The following is an 18,962-nucleotide window of genomic DNA, read 5'->3' as shown; positions in this document are numbered from 1 at the left end:
AGTTCAGTCTCCTGTTCTAATTTCTCACCTGAATCTCCAACAGACTCCAGAACCTATAATGAAAATTTAAGGTTTTGGCAGGTTGTCCTACACAAGAAGTTGGAATCTTTAGTTGTTTCTTTATATCCCAATTCATGCTCTCCCATATAGGTATAGAAGGCCATTCTACACCTCTTCTGGACTACAGTCTGTGTTCTGTGATCCATGCCCTTACTGAATGGAGGACTAGCTCTCCCAAAGATCCTTTTAAATGCCTAAACTTTTGGTAGGGAGATGCTATTAGCAGTAGGTTCCTGGAAACTTATTGAAAGAGCTTTGTTGTCTCTGCAACTTCGTTATTTTTAAAATGAGGTGTACTTTTTTCAGCCTTGGATCTAAATCAAAATTTTGATCTGTGAACAAAATTCTAGTGGTATACTTAATTTTGCTTTGTAATCAATATGCATTCTTCCCTTAGCTTCCTAGGGAAGAAGTATAGCTTAAAAACCTCTTCATAATTTTTTAATTATAATGAGCCAGTATGAATAGAACAGACTTTATGAAATGTACACTTGTGGGCCACAGGGTAGCCATTTTTATAGTGCAAACTGTTAACAGTTCAGCCGTTTATCCACTGAGGTATTTCTGTCATCTGAAAAAGCAGTAGAGTCTCTTTCCTGAGAGTTTTAACTTAATTCCAGACTCCTTTCTTCTAGTAAGTTGACACTACTTGCCTGAATTGCAGAGCTCCATAGCTGCCTTTTCTGGGCAGATTAAAAAACTGTTCCTTAGACTGCTGCATATTACGTTCTTTCTGTCTGTACTGTATGCTGTTAATCCTGCCATGGAGGTGTTTAAAACTAACGAGTTTGTGGAAAGCTTATCCTTTTACCCTTCTTGGAAAGCAGATTACTGTACATACAGTAGCTGTGGAAGGGTACAGTAACTAGCTAGTGTTTGTCTGTTAGTCTATAAGGTGCCACAGGACTCTTTGCTGCTTTTACAGATCCAGACTAACACGGCTACCCCTCTGATACTTAGCTAGTATTGTTGATCCCTTGAGTGACCATGCTTATTTCCCCTCTTATGCTAGAGCCAGAAATATGAATAAATGAAATGCTTTCTGAATTCAGCATTGCTCTTACTTGCTCTCTTTTGCAGATTCTTCCCGCACTTACCCTTGGACGCATTACCTTGACTGTCTTTTAAATGGTTCCACTAGGCTCACTGTAGTTTAAATAATTATTGTACATTTTACAGTATAGATGAAGTAGCTTACGTATCCAAAGATAAACCCTGACGAATATCAATGCCCTAAAAACTGCTTTTCAAAGCGTTTTGTTATTAACAGAGCATATTTTATTGAATTGACTTCGTAACCATTGTCTTTATCCCTTTTTCTCACCCAAGAGCTCCAGACGAGAGTGGAAGCCTCTGGAGGATCGCAGATGCACAGATATACCATGGCTGTTGCTATTCATCCTCTTTTGTGTTGGAATGGTGAGTAAAATAAGAAAGATTCTAAATGTTACTTAGCCACAGATATTTTTCACTCATTGTGAAGAAATCAGATTTTGAGATTAGAAATTTGGTAACATCAGTCAATGTCTAGTGTATTTTAGCATGGCAGGTATCAGTTATGGAACAAGAACTTGCTTGATTTTGATACATTTTTGTAAAGCAGTGTCACGATGCACAAATCTAGTACTTTCACAGGGTCTCATAATTTGCGTATAGATTCTGTTTTGCCATGGAATTGTGAGCATTAGACTCTAAGCTACTTTTAAAGCAAGTTTCTAGTCCTCATGGTTGTGAAGATGTCACGCTACACTTAGCCTTAAAAAAAAAAAAAAAAAAAAAAAGGCCATCATCCTAAACCTGTATTAAAAATAGCTTTGAGCATAAGGAACTGTTACCTTAATCTCAATAGGTTGTTAGTTCTGAAACATAAAAATGGCAATATGAACCTCAAAATTGTTGATATCCCTGTTGATAACTTTAGCAGAGCCATCCAATTAATACGCTTCTTCCACAATCTATACCTTCTTCCCAAGCTACCCCAGGTGTCAAAGCCTCACTGTGTTTTACCTAGATGCCAAAACACTTGGCTTCCTTCTGACAAAGGCTATGATGCAGTTAAATGTCAAATTACAAAAAAATGATTGCAGCATAGTGAAAATTCAGTATCTTGTTTTTTGCCTTTTTTGTGTGGAATTAGGGAGGGTTGCTTACATTATTCTAGTCCAACCTGCCACCAGTTAGAGAATAACTATATCTTTTTCACATTCCTGGTTTGTGAGATGATGCTCTGTGCCTATGCATCTCAAACTCTTACTGGCTTTATTTTACAACCATGGTGCCCTGCAAGCTCATCACTAACTTGTTTTTCACTTAACACCCCTTCGGTATTTTTGCTATCCATTGACAAGTTTGATTTTTAAATGACTGTTTAATACAGAAATTCCTAGTTCTGTATATTTATTTGGGGTATTAGATGATACAAATTAGGTACACATAGTTGCATATGCCCATCTTCGAAAATTAGGTCCCAGACTGTTACATTTCACTCTTTGCTGTTACCTGGTCTGTTGTTGGCCGTGTCCTGCTGATATAACTCCATACACACCTGCAACTGTGAAATTTTCCTTTTGTATGGTGTACTCTCCTACAGCCTTCTTGTCACACCAATATGGTGTGCGGAGCAATTGTCATATCATCACTGCCTTGGGGAGTTGCAAATAAGTTCAGGTGGTTACATCCACTTTCCCTCACTTTGTGGCTAGATGGGAGTAGAATCCTAAAGGAGATGGAGGAGGATCCTGAAACTTCTCTCCTGTAATGTAGAGTGTCAGTGTGGAAAACATTAAGAATCTATGCATTATCCTACATAAAATTCTATTGCTTAAAAGGAATTAGAGCTTTTCATAGAATCATAGAATATCAGGGTTGGAAGGGACCTCAGGAGGTCATCTACTCCAGCCCCCTGCTCAAAGCAGGACCAGTTTCCAACTAAATCATCCCAGTCAGGGCTTTGTCAAGCCTGACCTTAAAAACCTCTAAGGAAGGAGATTCCACCACCTCCCTAGGTAACCCATTCCAGTGCTTCACCACTCTCTGAGTGAAAATGTTTTTCCTAATATCCAACCTAAACCTCCCCCACTGTAACTTGAGACCATTACTCCTTGTTCTGTCATCGGGTACCACTGGGAACAATCGAGATCCATTGTCTTTGGAACCCCCTTTCAGGTAGCTGAAAGCAGCTATCAATTCCCCCCTGCAGGATAAACAATCCCAGTTCCCTCAGCCTCTCCTCATAAGTCATGTGCTGCAGCCCACTAATCATTTTTGTTGCCCTCTGTTGGACTCTTTCCAATTTTTCCACATCCTCCTTGTAGTGTGGGGCCCAAAACTGGACACACTGCTCCAAATGAGGCCTCACCAGTGTCCAATAGAGGGGAATGATCACATCCCTCGATCTGCTGGCAATGCCCCTATTCGTACAGCCCAAAATGCCATTAGCCTTCTTGGCAACAAGGGCACACTGTTGACTCATATCCAGCTTCTTATCCACTGTAACTCCTAGGTCCTTTTCTGCAGAACTGCTTCCTAGCCACTCGGTCCCTAGTCTGTAGCAGTGCATGGGATTCTTCCGTCCTCAGTGCAGGACTCTGCACTTGTCCTTGTTGAACCTCATCAGGTTTCTTTTGGCCCAGTCCTCTAATTTGTCTAGGTCCCTCTGTATCCTGTCCCTACCCTCCAGCGTCTCTACCACTCCTCCCAGTTAGTGTCATCTGCAGACTTGCTGAGAGTGGTGATGGATTGATGAAATTGACAATAAGAGCTGCATATCAGTTTATTACTGGTGATAACCTTTTACTCCTTCTTTGCTTTGACTTGTCCAATGTTAAGTTTATAAATAAGCTAATTTACTATGAGACAGTGACCTGCTCTTCATTTGGAATTTCTCTGTATTCAGCTTGTCTCCTTTGGTATTGCACTGCGCTGTCTTGCTGTCTAAGGCTTTAAAGTGTCAACATTTGACTCCTCCACACCCTCCTTCCAATGCCTTTTCCTTCTCAGTTGATTCTCTTGTGTCCACTTGTAACTCCAGACTCTCTTCTGCACTTTTCCTTTGCCTCCCCAGACTAATTAATTCTCTCACCAGTCTCAAACCTTGGCTTACCCCTCTTGTCTTCTTCCTCTGGCATCACTGGACACTTGGCGAGACAGCATAAGAACTATTTTTCTCTGCCCAGGATCTTGCTAGCCTAATTAGTTGTAAAGAGATAATTGATGCTTTCAGGCATGACCTCTTTACAGTGGCCTCTCTTTATTTCCTCCCAACTCCCAAACTTTCTCTTTAGTATCCAATTTAAGCTCTTTGAAAGTCCGTCTATAGCCTAGTGAGACCTGGATCTCTCTTCTCTAAGGCCCTTTTTCCCGCTTTGCTCCACCATGCTGCTCCTAGCTGCTCCTTTTGTATGCTTCCACTGTTATTTGTGTTTCTTTTTCTTCCATTTGTCCTCTATATCTGAAATGTCTTGCCTGGTCTGCCCTGCCTCCCCTTCTGCTTAAAACTCCAAATAGGCCTTCTTTCCCTCAGAAGTGTTAACAAGATGTTTGAAAAATCTTACAAGCAAAAATACCCAAACTATGTGGAAATTAACGAGATGTATCCCAAACTTCACTAGTCATGCTGCATGTGTTGCTCTCCTTCCCTGCCCCCTCCCCTTTACAAGTGTGTGCTATCTGCCTAGATTGTGAGCAGTTCCCCTCAGGAACTTTGTTTTATGCCTGTCTTGTAAAAGCACCTAGCACATTGAGCCTGTTCAGCTAATAAATAATTTTTATCACATCTGAATCATATTTTAAATTAGTGTTTGCATTTAAATTTACAACTGTCTGTTGTTCCCCACAGTGGTTCTTTCTCAATTGACTTAGACTTTTCCCTTTTAAATGGAAGGAATTTCAAAGAAGGATGCAAAAAATTGGACTCCTCTGCTCTGAAAAAATGAATGACAACTAACTCTTTCCTCACGACTAGCTCCAAGGAGAGCATTGTTAAATTGTGTTTCCGACACAGTTGCCATTGAAACCTTTTATCTATTTTTTCCCCAGGGTTTTATTTGTGGCTTTTCAATAGCTACTGGAGCAGCTGCGAGATTGATTTCAGGATATGACAGTTATGGAAATATCTGTGGACAGAAGAATGTAAAGGTGGATGGAATAGTCAATAGTGGTTTAGATCTCACACAAAAGAAGTGAGTATATGCCTTTTTCAAACTAGTGTATGATTGAACCAGAGTCTGTTCTCAGTTGGAAGTAGATTACAATAAATATTCTGACTCTTTTAGTTAATGTGTTTAATTTTTCCTATCTAGTCCTTGCCTGCATTTCTCTTGCTTAAAACCTTCTCTAACAACCAGTAGCCTGCATTTGTGAATGTGCATTGTGGAATTTGTAATATGTATACAAACAAAGTAATTTGGAGTATTGCTGCTTTCTTGGCATCTTATTGTATAGTTTGATTGTTGTGTTCAGCCGTTTGGTACAATGGGGCTTTTCATACTGACCAACATTTTCAAGTGTTCCAGGGTTGAATGAGGAAAGCCAAGAAACCCCTCTGAATAATTCACAGAGGACTTTAGAAAGCAAAATATCCCTTTAGCTTGTATATCATCACTACTGCACTGTATTGAGACTATAACTAATGAAGTTTGAAATAGGACTGCCACAAAGGATAATGAAAAACTAAAAGACCTTATTAACTTCTGGAATAGTCTTGATTCACATGTCTTTAGACTAACAAACCCCTCAGTACATGCAGATCGTTTTGTAAGGACGCTTGACTGAAGGTTTGATTATTTGGAGATAGTATTGAAGTTTTCTTGGCATCTTCATTTGGAAGAGTAATTTAATGTGAAAAGTTAAGACGACTATCACTTTTTCGGAAGTAATCTGAGTTGGTTACATAAAATCCAGTGACAGTTAAACAATTTATTGATTTAAATCTGTAAAAGTTGTAGGCCTAGTTTTGATGCTTGGGTATCAAGTGGCATTTGTCCCTTGGAAACCAAAACATAAATACTTGCCTTTTATTTAATGGAATAAATCTTTCAGATTGTTCTGTGGGGTAAAAATTGCATGTTTTATTTAGAGAATTGAGCAGTACGTAGTATTGAATTTAATATTGTTGTAAACTCTTTAAAACTGATTTGATCCTTTCTGATGTTACTTTTAAACGTTCAAAGGAATGAGCAGCATCTTGGACTGAAAGATCTAAAGAGTGGGCTTACAATCCAGGCCAGGTGATAATTCATAGTTCATAAATTTTCTAATTAGCCTCCAGTTTCTTTTTGTAACGCTGGTAATTATCCTATAAAATCACCTGATGTTTGAGTTGGCAATCTGCTACTCATTTCACAAGCAGCTTGTCCTATTTCAAAAAGTAGATGAGCAGGGTGTGTGACTGCATTGGACCACTTTCTCACTAATCAATTAATCATTGGATTTTTTATATTCAAGAACGTTGTGTCCTCAAATCTAATTTCTATCAGCTGTCACATGGAAGAGTACTTTATTGTATTATCCTTTCACATAATACAGAGAGACATCTAATGACTCTGAAAGGCAGCAAATTAAAAATGATAGAAGGAAATACCTTTTTTTTACCTACACAGTCTCTCACGATGTATGGAACTCATTGCCACAAGATATCACCTGAGGTCAAGAGTTCAGCAGAGTTCAGAAAAAGGATTACTCTTGTACGGCTAACAAGAACATCTGATTATGTCATAGTTAAGAAAAATTAGATGGCATAAATCATCATTTCTTTTAGAGCACAAGACCACTACTACCTGCCTGGGGAGAAGAAATTTTCCTTGTGGCCAGATTATTCTTGCACAGTTGTCTGAAGCATGTGGCACAATCCAGCACACTAAACTACATAGAGCTGTAGTCTGATCTAGTATGGCAATTCCTATATATTAGCAAGTGATTTTTTTCCCCCTTGTTTTTCACTGTCTTGAAATTGTTTCAAAAAGGGTTCCATCGGATCAGCATCTGTTTCTGTCAGACTGAGTTCTTGTAGTGTCAGAGGTACAATACATGGGATTACTTCCTACGGTCATCTACATTTTATAGTAATGCTTTTTACAGTCTGGAGAAAATAAGCTTTTTTTTCTTAGCCTCTCTATCATGAACTAAGTCTTAAAGAAAGAGTTTCTTGCTCTAAACTTCCAGGGGATCCCTGAAGATATTTCCATTTGCCACCTCTTGTAGAGTAATTTTATCTTTAGCCTCCAATCAGAAGCAGACGTGTTACATTATTTGTAAACTAGCATGATCTCTTCCTGCTGAATCATAGCAACATGTAGGGAATGTAATGAGGAAGTGAAATTGACACTATTTGAGGAAACTTGAGCTAAAATTTGGGGGTGGGGGTCCTCTGAGTGATTTGCTGAATACACCTCAGATTCTGAAAGAGTATCCTCAGTTTTGTAGCTTTCTCACAGCCACATCTTTGCACCAAAATTGACTGTCTTTTCTTTATTACAAAAAGAACACAGCATAGTTTCAATATGCTGTACGCTGGGAGACATACCCCATGGAGTGTAGTGAAGACCTTACAGCCTGTTCCAGACCAGCCTGCCTACTCTTGAAGAGGTTGCTCTTCTTTTAGAGCTTTGTCAGGATTATAGGATTAAAATTATCTTGATGTGCTAGAGTAATTGGCACACAAAATTATGAACACGTTGACAAGGTACAAGTTGTTCAGATGCCAGTCCTAACTGGTCTTTAACCTGCACGATCTTGCTGCTTGGGCAGAATGAAGATACTATAGTACAGATGTGGGCAAACTACAGCCTGTGGAACTGTCCTGCCTGGCCCCTGAGCTCCCGGCCGGGGAGTCTTGTCCCCGGCCCCTCACTTGCTGTTCCCTCTCCCCCAGCCACACCGCCCCCGTGCTCTGGCCTGCCACTCCCACGGGCAGTGTGGGGAGTGCAGCTGGCTCTGGCCGGGTGTCACCGCTGCAAGCTCCTGCTGCTGGTAAGGTGGCAGAGAGCGGGCGGGTTGGGTAAGGGAGTGGGTGGTTGTGGGGGGCAGTCAGGGAGGAGGGGGCAGTTGGATGGGGCGGAGGTTCTGTGGGGGCGATGAGGGAATGGGGAACAGGGAGGGTTGGGAGTGGGAGTCCCAGGTGGCTTGTCGGGGGTGGGGATGTGGATAGGGGTCAGGAGAGCAATCGGGACAGGGAGTGGGTGGGTTGAATAAGGGGGTGGAATCCTGGGGGGGGGGAGCGTTAGGGGCAGGAGGGTCCCGGGAGGGGGTGTCAGGGATGAGGAGCAGAGGGTGATTGGATAGGGAGTGGGAGTCCCGGGAGGCTGTCTAGGGGCCGGGGGTGTGGATAGGGGTTTGGGCAGTCAGGACAGAGAGCAGGGGGGTTGGATAGGGGGCGGTCAGGGGACAAGGAGCAGGAGGGGTTGAATGGGTCAGGGGTTCTGAGGTGGGAGGTCAGGGGGTGGGAAGTGGGAGGGGATAGAGGGGGCGGGGAACTGGCTGTTTCGGGAGGCACAGCATTCCCTGCCAAGCCCTCCATACAGTTGCGCAACCCCGATGTGGCCCTTGGGCCAAAAAGTTTGCCCACCCCTGTTATAGTATTTATCCTTCACAAAAACTACAAGAAGAAATACCCTGCTTCAGAGAATTGTCAGCCAGTGACTTTCAAATGCTAGCAAATTCTCTTGATCCCCCAGAAGCAAAGACTTTAATTAATGGGCTCTTTACTCAGTGCATGCAGGTAGCAAATGGAAAATTTGCAGCATACATGGAGAGAAAATATGTGAACTAAATTCTAAATGACCCACCCAGAACTTGTATGAATTGGGTGAACATTTTAATTCATCTCTCCATTATTGCAATTAGATGCTTGTCGATTGCAGTGAACAGTGGTTCTGTACAGTGCTCATTTAAACGTCTAGAGGTGTCTTGAGGGATGACAGAAAATCAATGAAATCTACAAATGTAGGAACATACAAGATGCTCCAAGCCAGGATAGACTTGTATATTGTGCTAGCTTGCTGCACAGTTAAAGGTTAACTGTTTGTGGTTTTAAAATAGAAAAACACAGGATACTTGGAAAACAAAACAATATCTTTGCCTCTTCTCACTTTTATATTTAACTTTTGCTAACTGTGACTGAACAGGCATGGATGGGGTAATCAGGCATTTGCCCAGTAAGCCTGTTGGTCATGTGAGGGGACTGTTGATTCTTTCTCCATTTTTTCCTTGTGTGACTTCATCTTAATTTAAAACCATATAGTTTAGCTCCTGTGTAGCTCGGAATTTTTTCTTTTTTACTCCCCCCCCTTTTTTTTAAAGTAGGCCCTAAAATTCCCTTCCTCCCCTGCAAAAATCAATGTTACCATGATGTAAACTTAAAAGCAATAATAGTCAAGATGGAAAAAACTACCACTTTTGTGTTTTTGTATACATTTAAGCTTGTTAAATGTATGCCACAGGATATACCACAGGATATGTGCTTTGGCAGTTAACTTCGCTGTGAACCTGAACTTTCATATTCTGATTTCTGAACATTTAAACCTGTAGCTTTGATATTGCAATTTATCTTTGAATGAAATTTGAGAAAAATTAAAGATGTAGGCATGGGCAAAACTGATGAAGAGTTTAAAATTCCAGATAGTTACTGGGGTTGGCCAAAAACTGGGCATGTCCACCATTACATCAGTTTAATCAAGTATTTTTGTCTCTAAGTAATTCTCCTCCCTCTTTTCATATTTCAGAAGTTATTTTTTTCTATTGGTTCTCAAAAAATGTTTTGGATTATGAAAACACTTTACTAAGATCTTGTAATTTCATTAATCCTGTACATTGGCTGTCTTAAAGCATAGGTACAGTGGTACCAACGAAAAATGTACACATCTAGTATGTATAGGTTTATTATGGTACAATTAATTATTTTCCTATTCCTGCAGTGTAATCTTGAAGTGAGTTGAACTAGCCCAAGTAAAATAAGTGACCTTTGTTTGTGGGCTGACTTAACTACTGTACTTTGGATTACTTGTATCCTTCATGTTTGGAACTATAATTTCACAGTTCTTTAGGCAGAACTGAAATGGGTTCTGTAGTGACTTACCATGGTTCTTCATAGATTTCCTCTGACATCTTTCACTGAGCCTTTCCCACTCTGTAGCCAAACCTCACCTCAGAAAGGGAAAAGCCATGAAGAAAACAAAGCTCAAACCAGCTTTGTGCTCAGTCAACTAGCTGTCATAAATGATTATTTAAATAATTAGAAGAGGTGAGTGAACTCTCCTGATCTGCATTGGGAATAGTCAGTTGGATTGAGGTAATCTTTTACAGGGCAATGTTAATGAGCTCACTGACCTGATTCTACTTAGCCATTAAAAATAGCAGACCTTTCTTCCCAACTCCCTCTAGCTCAAGGCCTCCATGGTATGAAGCGTTACAAGAGCAGAACAGTGTTCTTAATAGGAGGATCTCTTTTGATGGCTCAGTGTAAAGAGGAAGAACTCTATCAGGAGCTAGTCAAAGCTGTGACATGTTAAAGGGTTAAGTTGATTGGTCAAGTTCTCAGACTCAGGTTCTCAGAACTGACACCTTTCTTCATCTCAGCCAGGATTGCTCCTGGCTACCGGAAAACTGTGATCACAGGAAACAGAGTAGGGTCTCCAGAGGATTTTTTAGACTAGAAGATAAAGAGTTCTTTTAAAAGGGGCTTGAAATCTTTCCCCATTACATTAAGGGCAACGGTAATATCCATAATATCAGCACGTAGAACCCTCTCATTCACCCTACTCCTTGTTTCATCCAAGAGATTCTTCATGAGTACAGACAGGAATTCTAAGCAGCTCAGATCCATTAAATTAACTCTGGCTTTCCTGTACAAGAGCCTGTGAAATTCTATTTTCTGGTCTGGATCCCTATTCTGCAACAGCCTAGCCTGCCAACAATATGTATCAGAGTTCTGGGATATGCCTCCAGAAACAATGTATTCGTTCCCTCTTGATGTTTAACTATTTGATTGCATCACCCAAAAAAGCACTCAAACAACTGAATAAAATCATCCCTAACCAGTCTCATCCAGGAGCACAAAGTGACTTCCAATATTTTGTCACAATTGCAACTTCCAGTAGTAAGAGAATCGCCACTCGTTTTACTCTGCTAAGACCAGAAAAGTTTTATGAAACACCAGTCAGAGAGGCAACCCTTGAATAAATTGCTCTTCTGGACATGAATCATGTCAATTCATGAACTGGAGTCCCTCTTGGAGGAAGACTGAAGAAGTATTTTGCTTCAGGTAGGTTGAAGAGCCCCCCAGTTTCAGGAACCCAAGAAGTGACAGTTTTGGACAGCATAGTGAACTTACGTTGCTTTTCTAATTCCTGAGTCAACATTTCTACCTTAAAGGCCTGATCCTGTGAAGTGCTGAGTATGACTCACCGAAGTCAGTAGGAACTGAAGGGTGTTCATCACCTCACGAGACGCACTCCGTAACTCTCAAAAAGTATGATTTAAGGTTGCAGACATCACCATAGTTTCCAGTTTCATTCTGAAGCTGTATTGAAAACTTCGCCTGTCAAACGTACTCTAAACCAAGGAGTACTTTAGTGTTTAGGTTATATGTATCTGTTTAATGATATGTTAACAGAATGCTCCTGTGAGGAACGCAGATGACATCATAGAGCTATGCTATACCTGTAAATTACAGGACCAAGCTCAAAATTACGGGATTTTCCTCATAAAATAATCTGTGTAATTTTCCCCTTTCACTGAAACTGTACCTCTCTACTAATAGCAAGAACTCAAATAAACAAAGAGAGTGGACTGTCTCTCCTAACTTGCTCTTGCCAAAGGATTCCCGATTCATTTGTGCTGCTATTGTGTTATTATTCATGGTATAGTATCTGAGTGAAAGCTATTCCTCTCTGGGGGTAAGACTAGGATTACCACCTGTCTTGTATATTTTATTTTTCTAGTATTTTTTAATATTAGTATTAAATTTTAGCTACTCAAAGTGTTTTAAATAGTGACGATTGTGCTTTTGTTGAGAGAAATGGGGAATCAGAGGCTTAATACACGTGTGTTACTACGTGTAGTTACCTTTGAAAACAGCTGCCAGATAGAATGTGAAGTTCAGTTTCCAGTTGTGTGATAGCCCCTAATGTTTGTACAGTATTGGATGGATATAGTATATAGGGGAAACAGAAATGAAAAAATGATCCAAGGAGTAGAGGATAATACCTAGGGAGACGGAAAGCACTACAGTTTCCCTGGGAAAAAGAACATTCAGGGAGAACATGAGTAGTTTATAATACATTCAAGTTAATATAAATGATGACAGGGATTGATTCCATTTCAGAAGGTAGGGCATGAAATTAAAACTGAGAAATTGAGGCTAAATAGTAATAACGTTTGTACATTGAAAATAGAAACGACTACCCAGAGTGAGGCACCATCACTGCGTATAGTCAAAGTAATGTGAGAAAAGCCAGGAACAGTAGAGAGCCTATGTACAAAGGGTCAGATTATATGACACAAGTGATGTTTTCTGTTCCCACTATCTGACACTGTGAATTAGACGTAGCCTGTTCTGATCATTTAACAATAAACGTACACTTGGACATCTTTGCATTTCCCATAGAAGTCTTTTATTAGTAATGTAGTTTGAGGTATTACCTTAAGGAGTGGGGTGTAAAACTTACTGAGGATCTAACCATTTTCAGTTCCTCTTCACAGTTAGCAAGAAAGTGCTTTTTGTCCTTAACAGAAACAAACCAAAAAAAAAAAACCCCAAGGAATCAAACCCTGTAAAACTGTTTAAATGGTCTGTAATGGTATTTTTGCTAGTACAATGGGCTGAAAAGCATTTCAACAGTTGGATCAACTGAAAAATATTTTTGTTAGTGTACTTCATCATGTACCTGTTGCAAAATCATTTGTAACTGTCTCCAAGTGTACTCTGAGATGAAACAGGCTTTCTGAGATCAGAAGAGATTTTTCATCAATGTGTTTAATAGAAATAGTACATGTTCTTAACATTTTGAGCTCCTGAGTTAGGTTCTGAGATAAGAGATATATAGGAAGGAGATGTTTGCTAGGGAGTTGATAAACAATGCACATTTCACAACTTTGGGTGTTTTTTAAATCATGATGGAGTTCATGGAAAGGACTTTCACAGTAGATAGTTACCTGAAATAGCTCAACAATTTTTATGCTTCTAAATAAATACCAAAATGATCTATTCAATATTATGGACTAGTGGTGTGAAAAATGAATTTAAAACAAAAAACTTGAGTTATTTGAGTTACATACGTTTTTCTGCTAGAAACAAATTTAAGTTTGTCTTTACAATATAAATAATTCAACCACTTGTTTGTTTTTTTCCTATTGTAGGTATGTGTTCTTTTTGGATCCATGCAACGTAGATCTGGTACATCGGAAGATCAAATCCATTGCCCTGTGTGTAGCAGCTTGCCCAAGGAAAGAGCTAAAGACTTTGGCTGATGTTCAGAAATTTGCGGAAACTAACGGTATGAGGAAAGCACATCCCTTTTTTTCTCTGGAGCCAAATGTATTTGTTTAGTATTCATAGATATAAGAAAGATAAAGATGCCTTAGACGTAGCAGAACTAAAAATGAATTGACAAAACGTAAAGGGAAATACCAAGGGGACTAGTCTCTAGTCTTTTTATAAAACTAAAACCTAACGGTAGCCATTTGTCCTGCCCTGTTATCTACATGAATCTCCTTTTTAAAATTCATTTTCTTAAAGAAGGAAAAAAAGGCAAGACCTAACCAGAACTTGACCAAAGGGGTTTTACATTTTATGGACCTGTGCCCCTACATTCTGGAAGCTGCCTCAAGCTACTGCTCCAGGTAGCCTTCCTACACTGCTGAGTCATTCTAGCAAGTATTGGATTGGTGGGATCAGTACTGCTATTGAACTGCACTGGAGCACGGTGTCTGCCGGGGAGTGGGTGGTAATCCTGTTTTCATTCAGTACTGCAGTGCAATTCCCTATTTTTCAACATTCTTATTGTATTTTGTGTGAGGTAAGCATAAGGGAAACTGTGCGGTTGAATGAAACTGACTCAATTCCTCCTCCCCCAAAATGTGCTGCTTTGTTATCCATGGTGACATCAATATCACCACCTTAAGGCATGCTGGAATAATTATAACAGAGTTAAGCAGTAGTGTAGACAAGCCCTCGGATAGGTGTCCAACTTTGGGACTTTGAAATGTGAGGAAGCCAAATGTAAATATTTGGCAAAAATCCCTTCAAATTGTTCTGTCATTCAGCTGTCATTACTATGGTTAGTGGGTTTTCTCCTTAGGCTTGATCTTTTTGCACCTCATGGCAAAACACTTCTGCTCATTAGCTGATAGTGACAGTGTTACTGTTTTGAGCACAGAGCAGAAAATTGTTTGCCTGGAGCCTTATTTTGGTGAAGGCAAGGAGGTGCTGACTTCCATTGACTCTTCAGTTTCAAGTATCTGAAAGTGGCTTTATTTTATCGTATTAATTTTGGTTACCTCTTATTTTTGTCTTATCTGATGTACAGTGGCCTTCTAGTAGAACTAAACTGAAGGATTCAGTCGGAGAATTTCTTCATCAGAGCCTCTTGAAATATTTAAACGTGGCCACTTAAGCGTAGTATCTTTCTCTTGTCCGTGCGTGACTAGTGTTATTTTTCAGTGTAAGTTTAACTTGTGCCGGGAAATCAAAATTCCTTTATTATCCTATGATAACTACAGTATATTCAGCATGACTGACTTTGTCGAACTGAACCAAAGGCTACACGCTTTGCTAAAATTTACTGCATCTTGTGCTAAAGGTGATCCAGGCTAGCCAAAACTCCTTGGCACTTGCTGTTTAAAAGACAAGAGCTTGTCTTGTGAAATGTTTTCAAATTGGCATTACATGGAATTGCCTTGGTTCTTGTAAACTTAGACCAGGGTATCTGAAGTCTAGCACTTAATGCAGGGAAGTGTCAGCCAAAAGTACTCAAGGGCTCTGATCCCTATTTTCTAATCCATATTCACTCAGTGTGACCTTGGGCCAGTCATTTTAGGTCTGAGGTAAACGAATTAGAATGTTAATGCAGAATTTCAAAATAAAGTAGATGCTGAATCTAAACTGAGCTTTCATGTTATAAATAAATTAGCTCCCCACTCCTCCCCCAAAAAAGTATGAAACCAGAGTACAAGATCACTGATGAACACCTATGCAAGATTGTGAAAATATAGTTATGGCTTAGAAAGCATGTCATCCCCTGCTGGTGCTTCTGTTTAAAACTATATCAACTGTTTAGGATCGAAAGTTGATGTGGTTAAACTGGTACTTGCTGGAAGTTTACTGCCTGCATTCTAAATGTTATGATAGTGCTGGTTACAGCTCCATAGTTAAGGTTGAGTTGAGTCTGGGTTAAAGTAGATTCAACCTTTTTCTTAAGTACGAAGAATAGTGTGTCCATGCCAAAATTATGGCATCCACTGCATACAGGATATTTCTGAGAATTTGAAAGTAAATCCATTAACTAACCTGAGTTGAAATTTAATTTGGAATGGAGCCTTTAAGAAATTTAGTGTTTTGTTTGGTGTCAGACCTTGTAATGTCTCAGATGATCTTCATAATGGAATAACACATTCTTCAAACTTTCTGCATTGTTTGGTCTCCATTGAAATCATGTGCACAGGCTACATCTTAAAATTGGATTGTAATTAAGCTAAATTAATGACTGTTATATTTAGTTAGGATTGTATAATATTCCCAGAAAAGAACTAAATTAAGGTGGAGGAAGGTTGGAAATACATATCTGTACATTAAGATAAAAACATTACAGGGATATCGTAACTATCCCAAAACCAACTCTCACTTTCTTGGGTTTCTAACTTTTCAGGTTAAATTTAAAATCCAAACACACTAATATGTGAAAATGCAGTTAAAGGACCTAAACAACCTTAACTCTGCCCTGTAGTGACTCCATGCAGTAATCGTACAGTTACTGTGGATGCACATAGTGCTTGTTGGCCAGATTGAATTAAAATAACTTTTTAAAACAATGAGATTTTTTTTCATTTTCTTTCGCATCATGTCCCACTGCTCACAAAAAACTGCCTTTATATATGCATATGCTATGAAATCTGGGGTCAAAATTTCTGAAAGTAGGAACCTAAAATTAGCCATATCCATCTAAAGTGCTGAGTGTGTGACATCTAGCATTACCCTTGCTGGGAACTGCTGGCTGTTCAGCACTTAAAATTAGGCCACTAATGACTAAATGTGGATTTAAGAGCCTAGAATTAAGCTTCTATTTTTAAACATCTTGGCCTGGATCTCACTTTTAGAGGTCTGTAGCCAGGCCAATCCAGCAGAGGCCCAGGTGGATGCCATGCCTGGGGCAGTTACTGAAGTATAAGACTGAAGGAAAAAAGTCTACTGCAGAGGCTGACACGAATTAAAATAGTAAAGGAAATCAAGCTGATTAGGTCACGTTCAGGCATCTTTTTGAGTTGAGGGTGAGGGTATTGCAGATTTGAGCATAAGCCAAGGGTTACCCCACACTGTTTGTATTACACCAGTAGGTTGAAAATTGAACTGAAATGAGAAAACACACTGAATTAGTCTTCTTATCCAAGTTGGGTTCAAAAGGCCTAAACTGCTGACTTTCTGGAGTTTTCTTTGGGATGGGTTTGAAAGTAAAATGCACATAGGTATTGTGAAGAAATGGGAAGGAACTGTAGGTAGGGGAAACTATTGCATCAGTGGTTTCTGGTCTGAGCAATAATGGCCCTGCTTTGAAGCACATCACTGGTACCTGCCTTAAAAGCAGATTTTGTACGCGTTGGAAGTAATGTGGCGTGAACTGTATATTTTCTCCATATTTTTGTGGAAATATGCAATGGTTAAAAAATGTTGGTTTTCACTCCTGAAAACTGTTAAGGAAATCACAGCCAAGGAATTATTATTGAAGCTCCTGGTTGTGCTGTTAGGTTTCCTAGTTAAAGGCACGTTGCCAAGGAGAAACAGATTTTACACCACTTGGTTTCTGCCAGACCCCATATAGCCTAAAGCCATTATTTGAATATAAGTACAATTTTGAATGGCTGTAATAGAGACAACTGATGTTTTGGTTTGATTGTTTATGGTTGAGTAGTACTGCATGGAGGTCTTGGGGGCACTCCTCCACAGTAGACTAAAACTGTCTGTAACTGTCAGCACTATCTGGTACACTTACATTGAAAACAGAAACAAGTCTTTAAACAAAAAAAATCACAAAACATGTTTGCGTCCCGCTCCTGGGAGTGGGAGTATAACCAGTGAACCTTTCTCCCAGGATTGTGCTTGCATCAATGACTCTGTATTGCAAATAAAATAAGCCAAAAAGCCGCACTCGTTTTTAAGCTCCATTAGAAATCTGTGGGAGTGAGGGAGATGGGAGGAGAGAGAATTGCTGTGTACCAAAGGGAAAGAAAATCAGTAATATTTGCTTTCAAGATTCTATCTGCTGATAAAGAATGGTGAACAGAGAAGAAAAAAGGGCTCGGGCAGCATTCTTCCTTTTTTTAAATAAAGGATTGCAGCTGACCATGAAAATACATCTTTACGGCTTCTCTGACTCACTGTAGGATAGATAAATATTTCTTAATCTCATTCTTGAATCCAGTTAGTTGCTGTGGCAACCATGATTGGATATCTCTGCTATTCCTCCTTTGCAGTCTTATAGATATTTATATATCTGGAGACCTTTATAAAGATGTAAATAATGTCTCGTTCCTTGGAACTCTCTTGTAGGCTCTAGAGAATACTCCCTTCTTTAGTCTGAATCCCAGAATTATTTAATAGAGAGCTTTAATTTCTCCCTTCCTCTGATGCTTCCTCTTTACTGGCGCCTACTATATGTTCCTGTGAGACAATTAGGAGCTCAAGAAACTCTGAATATCCAACTGCCTATTCTTCCTCCCTTTAAAAGTGTATGGAATGTTTCTGAAAGATGCCAAGTGGCAGTGCTGGTGAATGAAGTCCACTGTATCTGTAAAAAGCGACAGAGTCCTGTGGCACCTTGTAGACTAACAGAAGTATTAGAGCATATGCTTTCGTGAGTGAATACCCGCTTCGTCAGACGCAACTGACATATCTGTAGCGCATAGTAAGCAGTACAGTCTGTTGTCTTCCGTCTTGTCTGTTGCTTCACTCACTACCAGCTGGAACTACCTGTAGTGAGAAGATAGTTCAGTGGCTGTGGCTATTTGATAGTTAACCTCTTCGCTGTTGCCAGTAAGGAGTATCATTTGTGATGGTGAGGTCTGTGGTGGTCTCATGTGTGCACCGTTCCTCAGTTCACATAGGCCCCTGAATTAATGTTAGGAGAGAACTCCTTTTGATCACCACTGACCTGGACCAGATTCAAACCAGTGACCTGGAAGTGAAAGTCTCTGTATCTTATTACTGGACTCCTCCCTCATCTGGCCCAGCACCTCTTGATCCCATGACAGAGCATTAAAACCTGTAGTTTCTCTTTCTAGAAGTGAGTGGAAAGTCAAACTGCTTTCCTGCCTCCTCTTAAAAACACACACACACAACCAGAAATCTCTGGCATAGGAGGTCTAAATTATGTATGTTCTTAGTGAATACATTCTTGGTAGATTTGTTCCCTCTAGCAATTTAGCATTTGACTGAGTATTATTGCAAACTGTCAGGTCCAGCAGACACAGAATGAAGAAGAGCTGGTCAGTCTCAATATGTTTCTTTTTCTAATGTCCTTAAACTTTGTGCACTTGCAAGGGCTCAAGAAGGTGTCTTTGTGAGAACAGCACTTGTGCTCTTCCCCCATAGGAATAATTTGTCCTACTCACAAATCACATGAGGATCTTCTCCTTGTTCTACAAACCTGTCTCCTTTATACAAAGAGTGGTTGGCAGTGGAACATATCTTACCATGT

The 18,962-nt window shown here is 39.8% G+C and overlaps 1 protein-coding gene across 2 annotated transcripts in view; it reads left to right on the top strand.

Moving 5' to 3' along the window:
• Positions 1-18,962, top strand: part of SLC44A1 (solute carrier family 44 member 1) — a 97,810-nt gene that overhangs the window by 39,651 nt on the left and 39,197 nt on the right. For both annotated transcript variants that reach the window (XM_030567236.1, XM_030567235.1), the window contains exons 2-4: positions 1,390-1,479; positions 5,098-5,240; positions 13,414-13,550. In XM_030567236.1, coding sequence (XP_030423096.1) covers positions 1,390-1,479; positions 5,098-5,240; positions 13,414-13,550 — 370 coding nt within the window. The remainder of the gene's footprint in view (positions 1-1,389; positions 1,480-5,097; positions 5,241-13,413; positions 13,551-18,962) is intronic.

Source organism: Gopherus evgoodei, chromosome 6, assembly GCF_007399415.2.
Source record: "Gopherus evgoodei ecotype Sinaloan lineage chromosome 6, rGopEvg1_v1.p, whole genome shotgun sequence".
In the NCBI taxonomy this organism is placed as follows: domain Eukaryota; kingdom Metazoa; phylum Chordata; order Testudines; family Testudinidae; genus Gopherus; species Gopherus evgoodei.
This window is presented reverse-complemented; position numbering and strand designations above follow the sequence as displayed.